Here is a 20959-nt window from a genome sequence, read left to right on the forward strand (position 1 = left end):
CATAAAAGTATGATCCAGCTTATCTGAACCGGATGATGGGCCAAAACATGATGTAATCGGGCTTTATAAACCACACACGCGCGCACATTCACAAATTGAAAACCAGCAGCGAGGGATTAAAATCGACACGTGTTTAGGTCCATGTGTCTCCTTTGGGGCACGGACTAAAGCAGTGTTTGTTTTCATTTCGACACTGCCTTTTAAAACACAAACAAAAATTAATTATTGTCCATAATGTTTCTAGAAAAGAGGTTTCATCCACTTTACATGACTGAAAATGTGTGTCAGAAGCCAAAAGCTGCTATTTAATAGTAGCAATAAGTTGTAAATACAACATGGATAATGATTAAAGTCCATGTGGAATCAAAATGTGCTGTTTATTTTTAATAGTGCACATTAATATGGTTTAGGTGAACAATTCATCTGCGCAAGTTAATCCACTGACAATAAATGTTTGTTTTGGTAGTCCTCAATTAAAGCCTGACCATGTGCATCTACATTTGGAGTGTGGACTGTTCTGTTAACGTCAGTTTGATGACTTCAGCCACAATATTCTTAGCCACGGCTCTTGCACTGTTAGTTTGCTATGAAGGAAAGATGTGTGAAAAAAGCTTAAAATATTTAGGTGTTTCTGTTTATACAGACTAAATTAATCCATAAAGAAAACAGGGCTTTCCTAAAGAACTAGAACTTTAATAAAAATGTGTGCTACTTAGTTATTTTATGTAAGACAGCTTAAATATTCAATTTAGTTGAGGACTACCCTTAAGCCTAGTCTGTGAAAACTGGAGAAACTGTCATTTAAAACATACAGGATGTATTTGCTGTCGTCTTTTTTTCCTAAAACTTGAGATGAGTCACAAAATTAAAACCAAGCATAGCATTAGTAATATAATCTGGGGTTGTCAAATCAGAGAATGACCCAGAATAGCCAATTAGAGTGTGAATGTGAGCAACCGTGATTTCTGTTTGGTCCGTTGCAAGACTAAAACAGTACCTGCAGCATTTTCACAGATTTTTTTTAAGGGTCAAAACAGCTGTTACGGAAGAGATTATATTCCTGGGAACTGGAATGAAAGAGTGTAAAGGTGTGGTTGTGGCTCTGTAGTTTTATGGCCTCCTCATCAGACTGAGTCCCCCAGGGGTGAAATAATGGCCTCTCTTTATCAGGCCGAGGCAGTAAAACTGCTAACCTGAAGCTCATCCATTACACCACTCTGTATGTCTGTCTGTCTCTCTAATAACGGCGCTTAATTAAAAGTATTTTTGGCCATTTTCTGACTTTAAGTGAAGGTACCAGTTCTTAATTAGCACAAGGTAAATGTGGGAAAACGAAAACAAACCAAAGAGAAAAAATTAAAATAAAACAACAAAACTAAAAACAAAAAAAAAATACAATTAAACAGTGTTTTATGATTGTATTTTTTTTAAATAAATAAATAAAATCAAATAAACAAAACGACAAAAAATAAACAAAAGATAAACAAACCTAAAAACTCAACAAACAAACAAACAAACAAACAAACAAACAAACAAGCCAAAACACAAAAAATAAAATCACAAAACAAAACTAAATAAGTAGATCAAATAAAACAAAAAACAGAAAAACAAAGGAAAATAGCCAAAACTAAACATTAAATAAAGAAATAAAATAAATAAACAAAAATCTAAAGAATAAACGAAACAAAAATAAACAAAACTAAAAACTCAACAAGGGTGTCAAGGTGGTGCAGTGGGTAGTAAAATCGCCTCTCAGCAAGAAGATTGCTGGTTCAGGCCTTGGCTGGGTCAGTTGGAGTCTGTGTGGAGTTTCCCCCACAAGTACAAAGACATGTGGTATAGGTGAATTGGGTAAGCTAAATTGCCTGTACCGAAAGTGTGTGAATGCAAGAGTATATGAGTGTTTTCCAGTCATGGGTTGCAGCTGGAAGGGCATCCGCTGTGTAAAACATATGCTGGATAACTTGGCAGTTCATTTCGCTGTGGCGACATCAGATAAAAAGGATTAAAGGATAAAAAGCCGAAAAGAAAATGAATGAATGAATAAAAAAAAACTAATTAAATTAAACAAAAAAAACAACACAAAACATTAAATAAATTAATTAATTAAATAAACAAAGAAATAAGAATAAAATAAACAAAAGAAAAAAAACAGAACTAAAAACTAAAATCAGATCATACAAAACACTAAATAAAAAAAATAAAAAAGATAAACAAAACTAAACAAAACAATAAACAGAAAAACTAATTAAATCACAAAATAAAACACTAAACAAATAAAATTAAATAAACAAAAAGACAAAAAATAAAAGATATGAAAGAAAAATAAACAACTAAACAAAACTAAAAACTCAAACAAACAACTAAATCAAACCACAAAAAAACCCAAAACATTAAATAAATAAATAAATAAAATAAAATAAAACAGAAAAACAAAGAAAAAGAAACAAACTCAACAAACAAAAAAGCAGAACAACAAAACAAAAAATAAAACCGAAAAATGAACTGCCCTTTTATCTGGTAATGAAAAAAAAAAATAAATAAAAAAATAAAAAGTCTAAAATAAATAAAATTGATAAATAAATAAAAACATCTAAATATGTTTAATAGTCTTAACTGAAAGATAATGCTTTACACAGAATATAATTATTTGATATCTTTTTAATCTTCTGTATTAGTGTAATCCAGTGTAGAGTAATCACAGTTGTGCCAGATTTCTGCATTTCTTCACACTTAAAACCTCAAATCTCTGTACATGTGTGTGTGAGCGTGTGTGCAGTCGCAGGTAATGTGCCCTAGTTTTTTAATCCAGCATTGTGTAAGGTAACGAGTCTCTCTCTGTCAGATCAGCCCATTTCCTCTATTCTCTCTCTCTCTCTCTCTCTCTCTCTCTCTCTCTCTCTCTCTCTTTCATCTTTCTCCACCTCCTCCGCTCAGCACATCATATCATGTCGTGTGTTTTCTGTCATCTCTTTGTCTTCTGTTGTCCGTCTCGTTCACATACCGATGCAGAGAACTTCTCTGAAAAAAGAAATCTTCCAAGAATGAAAGTGGGTCAAACTGTAATAAACTGCAGACTGGCTGACATCACCCGATTCCAGCGAACGCAAGTTTATCGAGTCTTCACATCACAGCTTACAAATTCCACAATCTGCGGCTAATAAACAAAGAGTCGATCTCTGATGTGGATGTTAACGGATCAGAAAGTTGTGAGAAGAGGGATGTCTGAGATGCTGATTATGATAAATATATATATAATATTATGATTATTATGAATATGATTATTATAAATATTATGGATGATTATAATGCTCATGATTATCATTACTATGATTATTGTTTATCCTAAAATATAAAGCTACAATTTATGTTTAATAAATAAAAAAATAACAAATACTGTTAACATAAAATATTAAATTATAAATAAATTAACATTTAACAATTTATTGTAATTGAGTAGTAACTGTGTATATATATATATATATATATATATATATATTATAACTTATAACTTAAATATTATATACAAAAAATAGTTAAAATGAATACATTACATAACACTTCTACTACTACTAATAATACTACTACAACGATAACTACGACTACTACTGCTATGGCGACGACGACTACTACTAATACTACTATGATTATTACTTGAACTACGACTACTACTATGACAACAACAACTACTAAGACTACAACGACGGCTACTACTGCTATGTGTAGTAACTGTGTGTGTGTGTGTGTGTGCATATATAAATAATAAATATTAAATACAAAAAATTTGATTTCATATATAAATAATAACACTACTACGCCGACGACTACAACAATGACTACTAAGACCACGATGATGACTACTATTACTACTACGACTATTACTACAACTACGACTACTACTACTACTACAACTACTCCTACGACTACAGCTACTATGATTACAAGTATATATAAATATATATATATATATATATATATATATATATATATATATATATATATATATATATATACACACACACACACACACAGTAACTATATTTTATACTAAAAAGTTACAATTTTAATACATTAATAATAACACTACTACTACGCCGAAGACTATGACGACTACTAAAACTACTACTACTACTAGGATTACAACTACTATGACAACGACTACTACTACTATAATATTATTTACCATTAGATTAAAATATTTTTAAAAAATGTAAAATATTAAAACATAGAATATCATAATTATATAATTGTTAATATTATAGTATTTAACTGATAATATTGTTATTAATATTAATATTATTTTTAGTAGTAGTTACTTTAAAAATTAAATACCAATAATACTAATATACAGTAAAACCATTATATAAAAATAAAAAATAAATTTAAAAAATCTTGAAAATTAAGTATTATTATTATTATTATTTTTTTTTTATTAGAGTATGCAAGGAGTACACAAAATGGAATTACATACAAAGAAAACAAAACAACCACAAAAACATGAAAAAACAACAACAACAACAACAGTCAGTTACTGGCAGATGCGCATGTTTGTGTGTGTGTGTGTGTGTGTGTGTGTGTGTGTGTGTGTGTGCGTGTGCGTGTGCATGTGCATGTGTGCATTGTGTGAAAATTAAGCATTATTCAAGGTTGACGATAAATATTTTTTATATATAAATCTATATCAATTAGAATGAATAAATATACCAAATAAAGTGCTAAATAAACCAGCAGTTGCCCTCTGACGTCTTAATTAACAGATAAGAAGACAGACACTAGACTGGTCTGGACTTGTGTCTGAAGTGCTGATAAATAATAACCTGACGTATGGGAAGCACCATGCATGAACACACACACAGAGAGCAGCCGGACGGAGCTGTTCAACTGCGACATACACACACACACACACACACCACCCACTAACCCTCGTGTGACTCACTTCCTGCCCGAGTAAGTGCTGAACACCCACACACACACACAGATACACAAGCACAACGGCTCAGACATGACTGTCACACACTCAGATAATGCAGAGTCACAGATAAAGCAGAGCCACCTGTGTTTCTGACAGCACTGATATAAGCTGTGTTTGTCTATTAAACACTGTTACAGAGAAGACTCGCTGTCAGTCAAACAGAAGCAGCCATTGAACTGCGAGTGGGTGTGGTCTTAGTCAATTTTGTGATCGAGCAAGGCTTGAGTCATTCATTCACTTCATTTGCACAATGCTTCACAAAAAATACCCATGGTATTCAGGCAAACATTTCAAGCATTTATACTCATAGTTGGAAATATTGAATTTGCTTTTAACATGGAACCAAACAAATGCATCATTAAAGTAATGCAGTAAGAGTAAAGCATGAAAAGTTTATTCAAATAAAAAGAAAAAGAGAGAACAAGTAAATATTACAAGAGTTATTACTATTATTACTATTATTAGTGTACTAGCAATACAACAAATAACACTATATGCAAAAATTAATACTGCAAACAAATGCAATACTATACAATGCAAATATGAACTAAATTCTTAATAAAAATATTAAAAATATGCAGTAAAATATATATCAAAATATAAACGGACATCATAAACTTTATATTTTTCAATAATATTACAATATAAATAATATGCTATTATTATAGACTTATGAGTATTAGAATTATTATTCCTGGGAGAAGCAATAAAAAATAAACAAATATTATTATACTCATAATAATATTATTCAAACATTTTAAACCATTGCAAATATATTCTTTTATTTTTATTTTTTAAAATTACATTTTATTACACTTATATTAAAATATAAATATTTAAAAATAAAACATATTAAAGTTTATATTATATCAAAAATTAATAATATTAAAAATTAAAATGTTTAAAACCATTGCAATTAAATTTAATATTAACAAACTACCATTTTATTACACTTACTTTAAAATAAACGTAAATATTTTTAAATAACATTGAAAAAGGTACTATATTACACTAATAATAATATTATTCAAACTTTTAAAACCATTGTAATTATATTCAATATTAACAAACTGCTATTTTATTACACTAACATTAAAAAATTTAAAAATAACAATAATAAAATTTATTATATCATACTAATATTAATAGTATTCAAACTAGGGCTGCATGAGATTGAAAAAAAAACTGATATTGCAATATTTTATTTTTCTGCGATGCATATTGCAATATTATAAAATAAATAAACGCTTTGTTTTTTGAAAGAGTCTAACAGTATTCAGGTACACAAATTGAATAATTAAATGTAAAACAAATAACACTGTGCAATCTTAATTGCACTGTACATAAATCCAACTTATCTTTCTTGAAGTGACAAAAATGTTAATTTTCTGTGACTGAATGCTTTAAACTGAACTGATATGCATATAGGGTCACATACAAATTATTGTATGTGGTAAAGATACCATATATATATATAAAGATACCATATATATATATATATATATATATATATATATATATATATATATATATATATATATATATATATGGTATCTTTATACGTAAACTTTGCAATTACTCCACAATCATGAGTGTTTTTAACTCCTACTTAACTATAATTCTGATTCAACATTGAAGATCCTGCGATGTGACTATTGCGAATGTGTACATTGCGATATCGATGCTGTAAGCATATTTTGTTCAGCTCTAAAACAAACTTTTAAAACCATTTCAATTTAATTAAATAAAAACTACTTTTTTTGCACTTACATATAATTTTTTTAAACAATAATATAAAAAAAGTCACAAAAATCTTAACCGTCACTAACAACATATCCGTTTTTGTCACAAGTGCATAACAAAGGAGCATTGCTATACAGTACAATATTCCTAACTGCTTAAAGAAATACAAGTTTTTTTTGTTTGTTTTGTTTTTAAACAATAAATTCTTAATGCTGAGTGAGTCTGTAAATGGTGGCTATTGTAATCAGCCTGTAAGCTATGGTGTAATAATGACTGCTCACTCACCGAGACGGCTGCCGTTTCGAGGCATGGCCATGAAGGAGCCCAGGCTGCCGCCGATGACACTGTGCGGTCGCCGCAAAGGAGGCTTCTTAAAGGAGCCTGTGTACTGGTGCAAAAACGAGTGCATGCTGTGGGACGACGGCGGCCGGCCATTCCTTACAATCGGCTCTGAAAAACAACAACAACAAGACCTCAGTCAATACACATACAGTATAGGATAATGCATGAACTGCGGCTGCATTATTAACACTCTAACCATAATTCTGCCATATATTGTGCAGTCCTACTTTAGTGAATTACACAAAAATCTGAACCCTGGATTAATTTCAGTCTACATTTTTGTAACATATTAGAGTCAAATATTGTCTTTTTTACCACTATATAATTCAGCAAAAACTGTGAACAGCCTAAAAAGAGAGAGAATATTTGTAATGAAATATTGTTTATAATCAGGCACATTATAAACATCCAATGAAAAAAAAAACTTATAATATACAGGTGAAACCAGAAGTGTACATACGCTATATAAAAAGGCGCATAACCCTTTAAAAAAGTCAGATGTTAATGTGACTAAACTTTTTCTTTTTTTAGGTAAGTTAGGATTATCAAGTTTGTTTCTGTTTTGCTTAATAGCAGAATAATGACAGATATGATATATGTTTTGAGAAACTTTTATAAGTTTTCTTGAAAGTCAAGTTTACACACAATAAGATTATAATGACTCTGAAAAAGCTCAGAAGCTGGTGTCAATGTTTTGTAAGTTTCTGATTGGCTAATTGACAACATTTGAGGCAGACCTGTAGAATAGTATTTAGGGAAAACCTCAAACGCACTGCTTCCCTGTGTGACAACATGGGAAAATCAACAAGCCAGAATCAACGACAAAAGCCAGATTACAATTTGCTAAATTACACTGGGAAAAAAGACACATTTTTGGAGACATGTCCTGTGGTCTGATGAAATTAAGACTGAACTGTTTGGCCATAATGACCAGTGTTAAATTTGGAGGACAAAGGGGAAAGCTTACAAGCCTAGGAACACCATCCCAACTGTGAAGTATGGGGAGCATCATGTTGTGGGGCTGTTTTGCTGCAGGAGGGACTGGTCCACTTCACAGCATAGACGGCATCATGAAGAAAGAACATTATGTAGAAATACTGAAGCAACATCTCAAGACATCAGCCAGGAACTTAAAACTTGGCCACAAATGAGTCTTCCCAACAGACCATGACCCTAAGCATACTGCCAAATTAGTTCAAATGTGCTTTAAGGATGACAGAGTGAATGTTTTGGAGTGGCCATCACAAAGCCCTGATCTCAATCCTATAGAAAATGCGTGGGCAGAGGTGAAAAAGCTTGCGCGAGCAAGACAATCTGACTCAGTTACACCAATTCTGTGAGGAGGAATGGGCCAAAATTCCTTTAAACTATTGTGAGAAGCTTGTGGAAGGATGCTCAAAACATTTGACCAAAGTTATACAGTTTAAAAGCAAAGCTAAAAAAATACCAAGGAAATGTGTGTAAACTTTTGAGTGTCTACAAATTAACTCTAAAAGAAATTATTTTGGCATTTAGCAAAAGTAAATAATTTAGGTGATCCTGACAGAGCTAAAATAGTAGACGTTTAGTATGATTTACCATCAGAATTTTTTTTTTTTTAAATTGTTATTTTCCTTTTTTTAGGGTGTATGTAAACTTCTGGTTTCAACTGTATATATAAATACAACAACACAACTTAATATATGCAAGACAAGCTGAAGAAGAGATTTATGGCTCAAGGCAAGAGAAATAAATATACATATTTGAAGAAAAATGCCTAAAATTATATGTATTATGGAAATCTATAGACATAAATGAATAATGATAATAATAAAAAGAAAACATTTAAAGTGTATTATGTGTTCTTCGCACTAGACTGCAAAACACTTTCTTTTTCCTGCACTGTCTCCCCTAAATTAAATACTGAGCCAATCACTGCAGAGTTGTTGCAATGGTAACCTACCAACCAACAAGAAAGCAGCTGGAGTAATTTTCGCCTATCAACACAAGGCATGATTACGCATCAGCTGAACAAAACCTCCAACTGTCGACACTCAAGCATAAAAGTTAACCAAAAAGGTGAGTTATTCATTAAAGAGAGGCTGCCGGCAATACATTAAACAATAGCTGTTAATAATGAAGAGATAGAGCATCATTATAAAGCAGTACAAACTCTGACACTCGACTCCTTTAGATAGAAAATACAATGCATATATTAACTTTAATCAACCACCGTAGAGGTTATATGACCATCAATTTGTGTGTGTGCGTGTGCTCGTCACCCCCACCTGTCCCTCCCACCTGTTTCACCTCGCACCACCTGTCCAGTAAACCAACCCCTAATTCAGCTCTCTCACACATGCACGCACGCAAAAGAATACACACACACACACCAGAAAAGAAAAAAAAGAAAGAAAGAAAAAAACACTCAACACCACAGTGGTATTGCATTACATAAGGAGATAAATAGCTGCTCTCTGGGAAATCGTAATCTTAAAGCCATTCTATGCCAGCATGTTCAGAGACATAAACACGCTAAATAGTGCAGCTCTCTGGCTCTGAATGACACAGGCCAAAATCTCTGTATTTAACCCATTCAATGTTCTAAAACAAAACACACGCTTGCCTTAGAATTGATGCTTGGGTCAACTATTTAAAAGCATTAATGAAACACATTAATAAAAAAAAAGCAGGCGATTTTACTTCTGACATGACTGCAATAACATTTTACACAAAACAAAACAGCAAACTAAACCAAAAAGGCAACAAAAACAGTCAGAATTTAAAACACAAACCCACATAAAGTAAAAAAATAAATAAATAAAATAAAAAATAAGCAAAGCCACAAAACAAAAACACACAAGAAAATAATAACACTATAAAAAAACAGCAAACAAAAATATAGATAAAAGCAAAGTTAATCGAGTTGTTATGCACAAAAATCAATAATGATTTTAAAAGAGGTGCATTACACACTTTTATTATAAGAGTTTGATACTTTTATCCATATTTTTGTGCCGTCCGGTTCATGTGAGAGCAAAAGCGTCAGTTTCACAGCTTTTTTATACTTAGACGTCAAGCACACGCGAATGGTCCGGCGCATACCCTTTGCTATGGCTGATGCGCACCTTTTTAAAAAATGTAACTACACGTTGCAATGACACACAGTGCAAGCAGTGAGAAGTGTGGGTGGTGCAGCGAGCCGCTTCAAGCGAGTGTTTAACAAGTGTCCAGTCCTGTGAAGGAGCTCCATGTGAAAACTTTTGTTTAGTGTTTACTTTATGATTAAAGTTGTTGCACGTCCACCAGTTCCATCTCTTTATGAGCAAGTTTTAGACACTTGTACATTAAGGTAACAGTCAGAAGAAAAAACAAAACACCCATAAAGAAACTTGACACAAAGGAACATAAAAACCTCACTGCCAGCAAACGTTTCAGAATGTTAATGCAGAGCAACACAAGCATCATGCAGAAGTATAAATGCATGACAATACGCGAGACATGCGCCATGAGTCACGGCGATCACTCAGTGCAGCAGTATAAATCAGCTCTTTAGTCTTGCCCCAAAAGTTTTCACTGGTTGAGAAGTGCGATGCCTTTCCCGAGCCAATACTAATCCCCCACCCAACCTCTTGTGGCCTATGGCTTCCCGCTATGTGCATTTGAAGCCAGTGAACAACAGCGTTTCAAAATATATATTAAAACAGCTGTAGTTAACTCACAACAAAATAATTGTTTACCTTAATTAATTAATTAATGCATTAAGGCAATAGTCACGTGTTCATTTACCCAGCATAACAATAAATCAACATAAAACCAAATTGTGCCAAATCAACACAAAACAAAACTAAAAAATAAAATAAAGCAGGTTTTACTTATTTACGATTGATTGAATTGTGAAAATTGCTATAGTCATAGAGGAATTACTGTGCGTTCACACTAAAAGGGCGAGAGCGTCAGAGTAGCCGGAAGTCATTTATTTTCAATGGGAGCCCGCAGCAATAACAGTGCGTCTTCGCCAGTTTGAGCATCGAAGAGAGTTGAAATAAAGTCAACTTTAAGGTAATGAGCTATGACGTGGTTTGGCGGCAAACAGTCGAAATGTAGATGTCCACCACTTAAGACGATTCAAGAGAACACAGTCCTGTGAACTTTGGTTCCAACCACAATAGTTCCAAAAGCTTTGATTATTTACGGTTTCCAATTATTTACAATGTTTTCTTATAGGGACGTACATGGAAAAAAAAAAGTTAATGTGCATTAATGTTTTTATTATCATTTTTTTTAAAGTGGGAATCTCATGCAAACAACAACGACAATACAAAACAGTACTGCAGCTTCAGAATATTTCAGATATATGGACCCATATTTAATAAGTGAAACAAAGCCACACCACATGCAACAACTTGATCTTCCATAGTCAAATGAATATAATAAAGCACAACATTTTCATGCTAGAAAGCATGTTTTTACGCGGGAAGGTAACTGATTTTCTGCAGCACCTACTTTAAAATCAACATAGCAAATTTTGACACTCTTGCCGACAGGGCTGTAAAGACAGACAGTGTTTCCTCAGAGTGGCCAGAGCGAACTTGCTGCCTGCTGTCGTCAATGCAAAGTCATCTTATTGCATCAGCAAATGATTCCCCTATAATGATGGACAATGAAGGCCATTTTCCCCCCAATGCATTAACCTACAATGATAAATCATTGCCTGGCAGATCAACAGCATCACTTAGATTGCGTGCTGACTTTAAACACCGTTGCTTGCAGACTCTGTTTTGATGCTTGAGCATAAAGTGCTGATGGTGTGGTTCCCTCATTTATTTAGAGCGTTCTCTTTTTCGCTGTGGTCTCTCTCTTTCTCTTATATCTTCCCACACCACAGCTGTGTCTCTCATTACAACGGGCCTTTCAACCTGCTTACTAAGGGCGATCCAACAAAACACCAGGCTCAAACACACACACACACACACCTCAACAAAACAGCCCAGGCTCAGTGTGGCGCAGGTTTAAGCCCATGTGGTACAGTTCCACCGACGGCCAGCTGCGCACAGGGACTATATTTCCATATAAGCATCATGGAAACTCTGGAATGTTCCACGGCCAATGCCATGGTAATGCTCAACAGGTCGGGCCATGACAATATGTCATGCTGTCAGATGGAGGAACGACCCACCGGCAGCATCAGTGGGTGGGCATTTAAGCCAAAACAATGGAATTTGAACAGGAGCAAATGCTAAAAACCAGCTATTTTACGCCACTACTAAGAAGATAATAAATCAGAACTTATACAGAGCACATTAAATGCAATTGTACATACGATGAGGGTTGCACAATATAACATTTCAGCATGTGATCATTCACAATAGTCACTTTAAAGCACATGCAATGTTGAGTTTGTATTATAATTGATCATTTGCATGTATTTTTAACCCTATATTGATTTTAAAAGCATTCAGGCACAAGAAATTGTATTTTAACAATGATTAGGTTTACTGTACTGGAATACAGTTAGACTCTGAAAATAATTAAACACTTCTTTCAATTGTATATTTTTCTTAATTGTGTTTATTAGATTTTATGAAGATGCACTCCCACTGAAGAATCAACCCAGTCAATCTACCATTAAAAACAAAACTCCCAATAGAGATATTAAATCCCCTGGTGAAATTGTATTCATATCACAATATTGACTTTATTCTTCACGTAGGAGTGGGCACATCCATTTGAAGGTTTTTGGCCCGAGACTTCCAGTCTCATTCACTTCCATTCATTTTTAGACGTTAAATACAGCTCGTTTTGCTCCTGGATGCAAAGTAGTTTGACCGTTTTCCGCCATTTATTATTACTAGTCATTTCTCCCATACGCAGCTGAATCAGAAGTTCTTAAACTCGCAACACTTGAAGAATAAGATCAATATATCGTAAAAAAACAAACAAAAACAAAACAAAACAAAAAAACAGAATTATTAGCCTCCCTTTGATTTTTTTTTTCTTTTTTAAATATTTCTCAATTAATGTTTAACAGAGCAAGGAAATGTTCACAGTATGTCTGATAATACTTTTTCTTCTGGAGAAAGTCTTATTTGTTTAATTTCGGCTAGAATAAAAAGCAGTTTTACATTTTTTAAATATCATTTTAAGCTCGTAATTATTAGCCCCATTTTTTCAAGGAGGTTATACTGTAAATATATAAATGTTGCAGACACAAATATAGGCATATATAAACATGAGCATATTGACAACACAATAATGCAACAGCCTAATAACCGTATTTAATAATTTATTAATTTAATTACATTTTAATATAATAACTAAAGGCTGATTTTTATTTGTATGTTGTTGTTGTTTTTAACACAACTATTAACTATCTTCTGTGAGTTATACATAAAATATGGTCTTTCAAATAGCTTAATAAAATTTATTTGAGTTTTGAAAATCACCAAGTGACCCCTTGTCATTGTCCTGCAGCCCCCCAGGGGGTCCCAAACCCCACTTTGAGAACCACTGGTCTACAGAACAAACCATCATTATATAATAACTTGCCTAATTACCCTAACCAGCCTAGTTAACCTAATTAGCCTAGTTAAGCCTTTAAATGTCCCTTTAAGCTGTATAATAGTGTCTTAAAAAATATCTAGTCTAATATTATTTACTGTCATTCCTAACATACTAAAACATAAAAAATAAAAAAAAACTTTATTTTAATTAAATAGGACTTTTAAGGGCATATCAATTTGTGTGTTGTCAGAATAAAGCATGTATAACAAGAACAAGACAGGGGCCAGGATAGAGCCCTGAGGAATGCCATACACTAAAACAGAAACAGAGGAAGAAAAGCCATATCTTGATCATTTTTCAGTGGATAAATATATCAATGGTAAATTGTACGTCTATCCTGTCTTGTTGCTAAGCAACAGCGCTCCTGAGAAAAATACTTCATGTCAGCAGAAGCTCCTGGGCCCAGCGAGAGGTTGGCTCTACGGTTGCTGTGCCTACAGTCACCGGTGACGAGCTCTTAGGGGTCTTTGTGAAGTACCCTGACATTCATTCGTGTTGCCAAAATGAACACAGGCAAATATAAATTCCCTCACTTTCTTCATTATGAAGACGAGGGAAGTCTTCAGGAAGCGTTGTAAATGTGGGGGAAATATATAGCCCAAATAAACACACACACACAAAAAACACACAGGCATGACTAAAGCACAAGTTTAGAAAGGCAGATGGTGCACATGACTGTCCTGTTCTGGACACCAGACCACAAACATAAAATAAACAAAGGCTGTTGAGAATTTAAGGAAGCTGTACAGAAAAACAAGTGAACATCTTTCCTGTGGGCAAAACACTGCTTAAAACGATAACACTGATCATTCATTATATTACACATACTTCAAATTACTAATCTAATTTGAGAATCAAGGAACAGGATTTGGCTTCCTCCAAGCTAAATCAAGCCTGCTGGATTTGACAGGTTGTCTGCGAGCTGTGCCTTTACCGAATGAGCACTGTGCTACGTCCAACAGATCACACTATTATGTCTTACATTTCTTTTTCATTCTTTTAGAACCTGTTTTAACACATTTTAATCTGTTTTTATCGGTTTTAATACATTTTAATTATATAATTTTTTTATTTTCCTGTTTCTTTTATTCTTGTTTATGTAAAGCACTTTGAGTTGCCATTGTGTATAAAATGTGCTATATAAATAAACTTGCCTTGCACATTAAAAAGTCACATCACTAAAATATCAGACCTAAAACGCATCTGTAATTTTCTTCCATCAGTGTTCAACTATGAGAGACAAAAAGATCTATGTCTCATTTCCATGTTACATGCACATCTTTCCTAAGGGTAAAGCAAGACTATCAATCAAATGGCTCGTTTAATGTATAATTAACACAGATCTTTTGCAATTTTAAAATCAGATAATGATTCTTTTAGGTGTCTCAACAATCCTAAAGGGAAGGAAACTCCACCAAGTGAGTTATTTAATTTTAAATAAACCTAGATTCTTTCTATATTCATTAAATGACTGATATTTAAATTAAACCAATGGTACCATGCAGACAGAATCTTTTAAGTGACTCTACCTGTGGAATTACATGCAATTTTTAGTGATCCAATTAGGGCTGAACAATATATCATTTGAGCATCAATTTCACAATCCACAAGAAACACATCTTTCCTAAGGGTAAAGCGAGACTATAAACTAAATGGCTTGTTTTATGTACACTACCTGACAAAAGTCTTGTCGCCTATCCAAGTTCGAGGAACAACAAAGAACAACTTGATTTCTAGTTGATCATTTGGTACCAGAACTGGCCTATATGAAAGGCAAAGGCCTCTAGATTATGCTTATTTTACCAAAATAAAAGATGATCATGCCTTGATTTTTCATTATTTAATTAGGACAGTAAGGTCTGACTTTGCTAAGACTAAAGTCTTGTCACTTAACAGAAATAATGTACAGTATAGAATATAAAGTCATGCTGCAGTGGAAACAGAATGAATATTGTGTATGACTCTCATGAGCTTGGAGGATGCATCCATACATCTCTGCAATAACTCAAATGACTAAATAAAGTCAACTGGAATGGCAAAGAAAGCGTTCTTGCAGGACTCCCAGAGTTCATCAAGATTCTTTGGATTCATCTTCAATGCCTCCTCCTTCATCTTATCAATAATGTTCATGTCTGGTGACTGGGCTTGACCTTCTTTACTTTCAGGAGCTTTGATGTGGAGGCTGAAGTATGAGAAGGAGCGCATCCTGCTGAAGAATTTGCCCTCTCCTATGGTTTGTAATGTAATGGGCAGCACAAATGTCTTGATACCTCAGGCTGTTGATGTTTTCATCCACTCTGCAGATCCCTCGCACGCCACAATACTGAATGTAACCCCAAACCATGATTTTTCCTTCACCAAACTTGACTGATTTCTGTCAAAATCTCAGCTCCATGTGGGAAAATTGACGTTCTGCCACTTTCCCAAATGATCAACAAGAAGTCAAGTTATTATTTGTTGCTCTTACAACTGGGATTGACAACAAGGCTTTTGTCAGGTTGTGTATAATTAACACAGATCTTTCGCATTTTTTAAATCAAACAAAGATTCTTTGAGGTGTCCCAACAAAACCTAAATGGAGGAAAACTCCACTCAACTGAGTAATTTATTAATAAATAAACCTAGATTCTTTTTATATTTATGAATTAACTGATATTTAAATGAATCTGATATCTAACAGTCTTCATAGCGCACATTATCATTCCTCTGAATGTAATTTGTGACTGAGCATTCACCCTGAGCGGGATTGTAGCAGAAGCCAGCACATACGTTAGAAACCCTCGCTAATGTGTGGATTAAGGCAAAGACCTTTACGTAACGGCAGGGTCTTCATAAAACATTCATCAGCCAGACGTACTAATGGCCTGGTCAACGGCGGTGCCATTCCCCACATTCAACACAGAAACCTAAAAACAGCCACACTCAATGTGTGCATAGCTGAACAGGCATGTTTTAGGCCGTTGTGCACATTTAAGTGTACTGGTGAAAGAGTGCCACATCCAAGAAAAATAAAACGCATTCTCTGAATGCTAGTGCTCTGTCGATGATAGTCTATGAGGATAGTTTTAGGAAAGATGTGAGAGAGCATGTTGGTACTGCTGCTAAAACCGATGTAGATACAATCTTGTAAGTGACTTTACATGTGTAACTACATCAGCTTGATCTGATTAGAGATGAGCATCGATATCCTAATGTGTGTACCCACCATCGTCACTTAACAGGATTAGATTTATTAAAGATTAAAAGATAAAGATATAGTTAAATATATGTATTTTTATTTATATAATGATGATGCGTTGTTAATTTAGGTTTGTTCAAGTTCTGTATTTGAATGCTGTTAGACTCCCCAGAGTTATTTAGAAATGACTGTAATTTATTATATTTCCTACCAACACACTGCCTAGAAAAATACTTGATCATCCTGGATGATCTAAATTAATGTAATATTTCCAAATAGAGCCATTTAAGTCGTATTCATATTGCGATATATCGGAGCAAAACAAAATATTGCAATGTCGTATTTTTCCAATACTGCGCAGTCCTAGATCTGATCAAAAGTGGTCAGTAGAGATGTATTATTGTTTACACATGGTATTAACAGGCATTCAAATGAGTCTCTTGAGAGAATTGCTGCTTTTTTCTCCCTTTTTTAAAGTTTGGTGGCTAAAAGGGCCTGTGCACACGGAAAATGTTCACTCATGCTTACAGCCACCCTTTCTTTAATGTTTCGTGCACTCCCTCAGTGGCAAACAAGATACTGGATGATAGTATGAACTGCTGGAAGAGTGTTGTTTTAATGGAAATTGATACCGCATGCCAAATGGAAGAAAAAAAACCTTCGCATTTCATGGTGTGTTAGTCTGTGGTCCTTTACTGACTCGGTATGTACAGAGAATAGTGTCAAACTGCTGTGTATGAAATATCCTGTCGCGAAATGCAGTGAAAATCCTACACAGCGATAAGTTTGATTGCAGTGTTTATATGTCTGTGCTGCACTTCAATAACGCGACTAAAGTCGGCATACTCCACATGTCTTAAATCAATTTCGGTTTAGTTTGATTATTAATCGGATTAAATGAATCAATAATCGCTGTCTATATGCTAGACTCTTAATCAGAGTGTTGTCTTAATCGTATTAAAATCAGATTATTGGTGTCCATGTAAACGTACTCGGTGAAAAACAATCAGAATCTACCCTTCTGTAAAGCAGTGGATGACAAAACTGTAGGCAGAAATAATAATAACACTGCACTGATATAATACAAAGTATAAACAGGAATCAGAGAGTGAAATTCAATACCCTTTAACACCTTTTTTAAGACTCTTTCCATACATTTTAAGACCCTATAACCACTTTTTAACCGTAAACAATGGCCAGATTTTAACTTACAGCATACTTACTAAATATTAATGTAAGAAATTAATTAAAAACTAAAACATTACTCATATACTGAATAAAACTCTATTAAATCTAGCTAATTCAGCAGGTTGGCGCATTCAGAACTTCAGAAATAATGGTGTTGCCTGAGTTACTGCAGTAAACAAAGCAGCATGATGTCAAATCTAGTAGGATTTCACTGATTTCATAAACTACGCAGCATCCTGATATTCGCAGATTATATTCAGGCAAACTTTAGCATACAACAATACACTGCATAATCAAAAATGATATTAAATGCAATACTAAATAGCATTGAAGACTTTTTAATACTTTTAAGGGCCTTAAATTTTGGTGCATTGATTTATCAACTTTTAATACCTTTTAAGACCCCGCGGACACTCTGTAATACATCTTCACCTCATAAAACAGTAACATTTTCTAATTAGCTTGGCTTTGGATCAAAGCTTTTTGTTTGATTCGTGCTCAGTGATATTTCAGGGTCAATTATGCTCGCTTAACAGAAAAAAGACATTTCTAAAACTCAGTTAATCCTACATTCCAGAAACATTTGCCCTCGTTTTCACACTTGCATTTCTCTTAAAACTCTTTGTTCACTGGTGCTCCGAAAAGGACATTAAACCTGACCATCTGGTCTCGTCCAGAATGGCCAAGGTAGTCAAATCTACACTTATGATGACTGCGGTTACTGTAATACAACTAGCGGGTGCACAGGGGATGAAAGGTAAACAGGAACAAACTGTAACTCGCACTATAGCACATTGACTTCCAGTTTACACAGTGTCTCATTGTACGCTGTCTGTAATTTTTGTCCATACCTCAGATTGGCCTGAAGGCAACCAAAGCTAATTTAGCCCGTCTCTCTCAAGCTGTCACATGTTCTCTTCCTCTCGTTCTCCTCACAGGGGTGTCATTGCTGTTACGTAATTACTAGCTAGCGAACCCTTTGAAAAAGAGGAGTGTTTTTTGCTTCGTTTCTTTTCCATTCAGCCGAAGTTGCAATGCTTTTGGCATTCGGGATGACTGGAAGCATGACAGCAGGCTTCTTTCGCATCGATCCTGGCTCAGCACTGTTTATGGTCACAAAAATAGCGCAGACTTCAGTTATGACAGATCAGAACGACAGCTTGACAGCTTTTAACGCAACGCTTGAAATGGTTGTGTCAGGGTGACTAACACTGGGCAGTGTGGTCAATACAGGTGACCTGGAGAAAATCAAATACTGTGGGTGTAGAAAAGAGTGAAACGATTTATTTGGAGAAAAAAAAAATTAAGTAGAGCAGAAAAATTCATAAAAGGAGACATTTATGGTGGAAGTTTATGGGGCTACTATTTAAAATAGAACCACATCAAACAAACAAAAAATCTATATGATTTTCATGTGCAATTAAAAAAAAATAAATTCATTTAAATAAATAGTAAAAATATATTATATATTTACCCCAGTGCAATTAAAAAGAGAATGGGAGGTGGAACTGGAGACTGAATTATCAGAAGACATGTGGCAATCCATTTTAGACAATATTCACTCATCTTCAATTAGTTTAAAACAGAGTTTTACAAAGTGGTCCAAAGTGAAACTAGCAGTAAAGTCTAATTGCAACCGATGTAACGCTGAGCCTGCTCCACTATCTCATATGTTTTGGTCTTGTTCAAAACTAAAAGACCTATGGCAGCTAATATTTCAATTTCTCCCTGATGCATTAAATAGGTACTGTATATAGAACTTGAGGCCATAATTTCAATATTTCATCTTACACCACAGTCTTTATGTTTTAATGAAAGTAAGATAAATGTGATTGCCTTTGCTACGCTTCTGGCTAGAAAGTTAATATTGCTCAATTTGAAGGAAAAATCTCCTCCAACCTTTAAGCATGGAACTTTTACACCACTTGACTTTAGAAAAAATATGATATACTGTAAGAGGCTGTACTGGTATGTTTTTTTTTTTTTTTTCATTTGGCAACCTGATTTAAATCACAAAAAGACGATGGACCCTTAAGTTATTTTAGAAGAGTAGAACTTTTCCTTTTTATTTTCATTATTATTATTATTATTATTATTATTATTATTATTATGTTATTTTTTCTTTTCTTTTATACACATAAAAGTAAAATATATTTTGCTTATTATTATTATTTAGTTGTATTTAATTTTAATATTATTAATATATTTTTCTAAAAAAAAGTAAAAAGCTGCATATTTCATATTTAACATGTTAAATAGTAATTAATTGCATGTAAAATGAACGTTAAAATGTTATGCCAAGCCCTTAAAGGACTAAATAAAAACATTTGCACCACTTTACTGATAGAAAAAACACCTTTCAGTCTCCTCAAAATTGCTAGCATTCACTTCCTAAATAAAGATTCGTTTTTTTCATAATAATAGTAATAGAAGCGCGGAACAAAACTGAAATATTGTGGAAGCAATTATGCAACAAATGCTGTTTATTGAGCTTGTAATCCTTTAGCATGAAAATAGGGAACAGAGAAGTAATACAAGAAGAACACAAGATTTCTCTTTTAACTGTGAATATGAATGTAAAACAGATTATTTAAAAGTACAAATAGTTTCATCCTCCAGAAATGTACTTTCATTGTTAGTAGGCATGGGAAGATAACCAGTTTCAAGGTTTACAGCGGTTAGGAAAAGTCAAGGTTTTAATACCGCTAAAATGTTCTGCCATTCAATTCCCAAGGTATACAGTATTTTTCTATTTATTTATAGATATTATCAAATAAGGCGAGGCAGTGGCGCAGTAGGTAATGCTGTCGCCTCACAGCAAGAAGGTCGCTGGTTCGAACCTCGGCTCAGTTGGCATTTCTGTGTGGAGTTTGCATGTTCTCCCTGCCTTCGCGTGGGTTTCCTCCGGGTGCTCTGGTTTCCCCCACAGACAAGCGTACAGGTGAATTGGGTAGGCTGAATTGTCCGTAGTGTATGAGTGTGTGTGTGTGAAT

At 33.8% G+C, this 20959-nt stretch overlaps 1 protein-coding gene across 3 annotated transcripts in view; it reads right to left on the minus strand.

Moving 5' to 3' along the window:
- cdk17 (cyclin dependent kinase 17) overlaps positions 1-20959 on the minus strand; it is a 95776-nt gene that overhangs the window by 31149 nt on the left and 43668 nt on the right. For all 3 annotated transcript variants that reach the window (XR_015942103.1, XR_015942102.1, NM_001201357.1), the window contains 1 exon segment: positions 7001-7165. Coding sequence is in view for 1 of the 3 variants with exons in the window: in NM_001201357.1 (NP_001188286.1) it covers positions 7001-7165 (165 nt within the window). In the remaining 2 variants the exon portion in view is untranslated.

The sequence above is a fragment of the Danio rerio genome, chromosome 4 (assembly GCF_052040795.2).
Source record: "Danio rerio strain M-AB ecotype USA chromosome 4, GRCz13ab, whole genome shotgun sequence".
Lineage (NCBI taxonomy): Eukaryota > Metazoa > Chordata > Actinopteri > Cypriniformes > Danionidae > Danio > Danio rerio.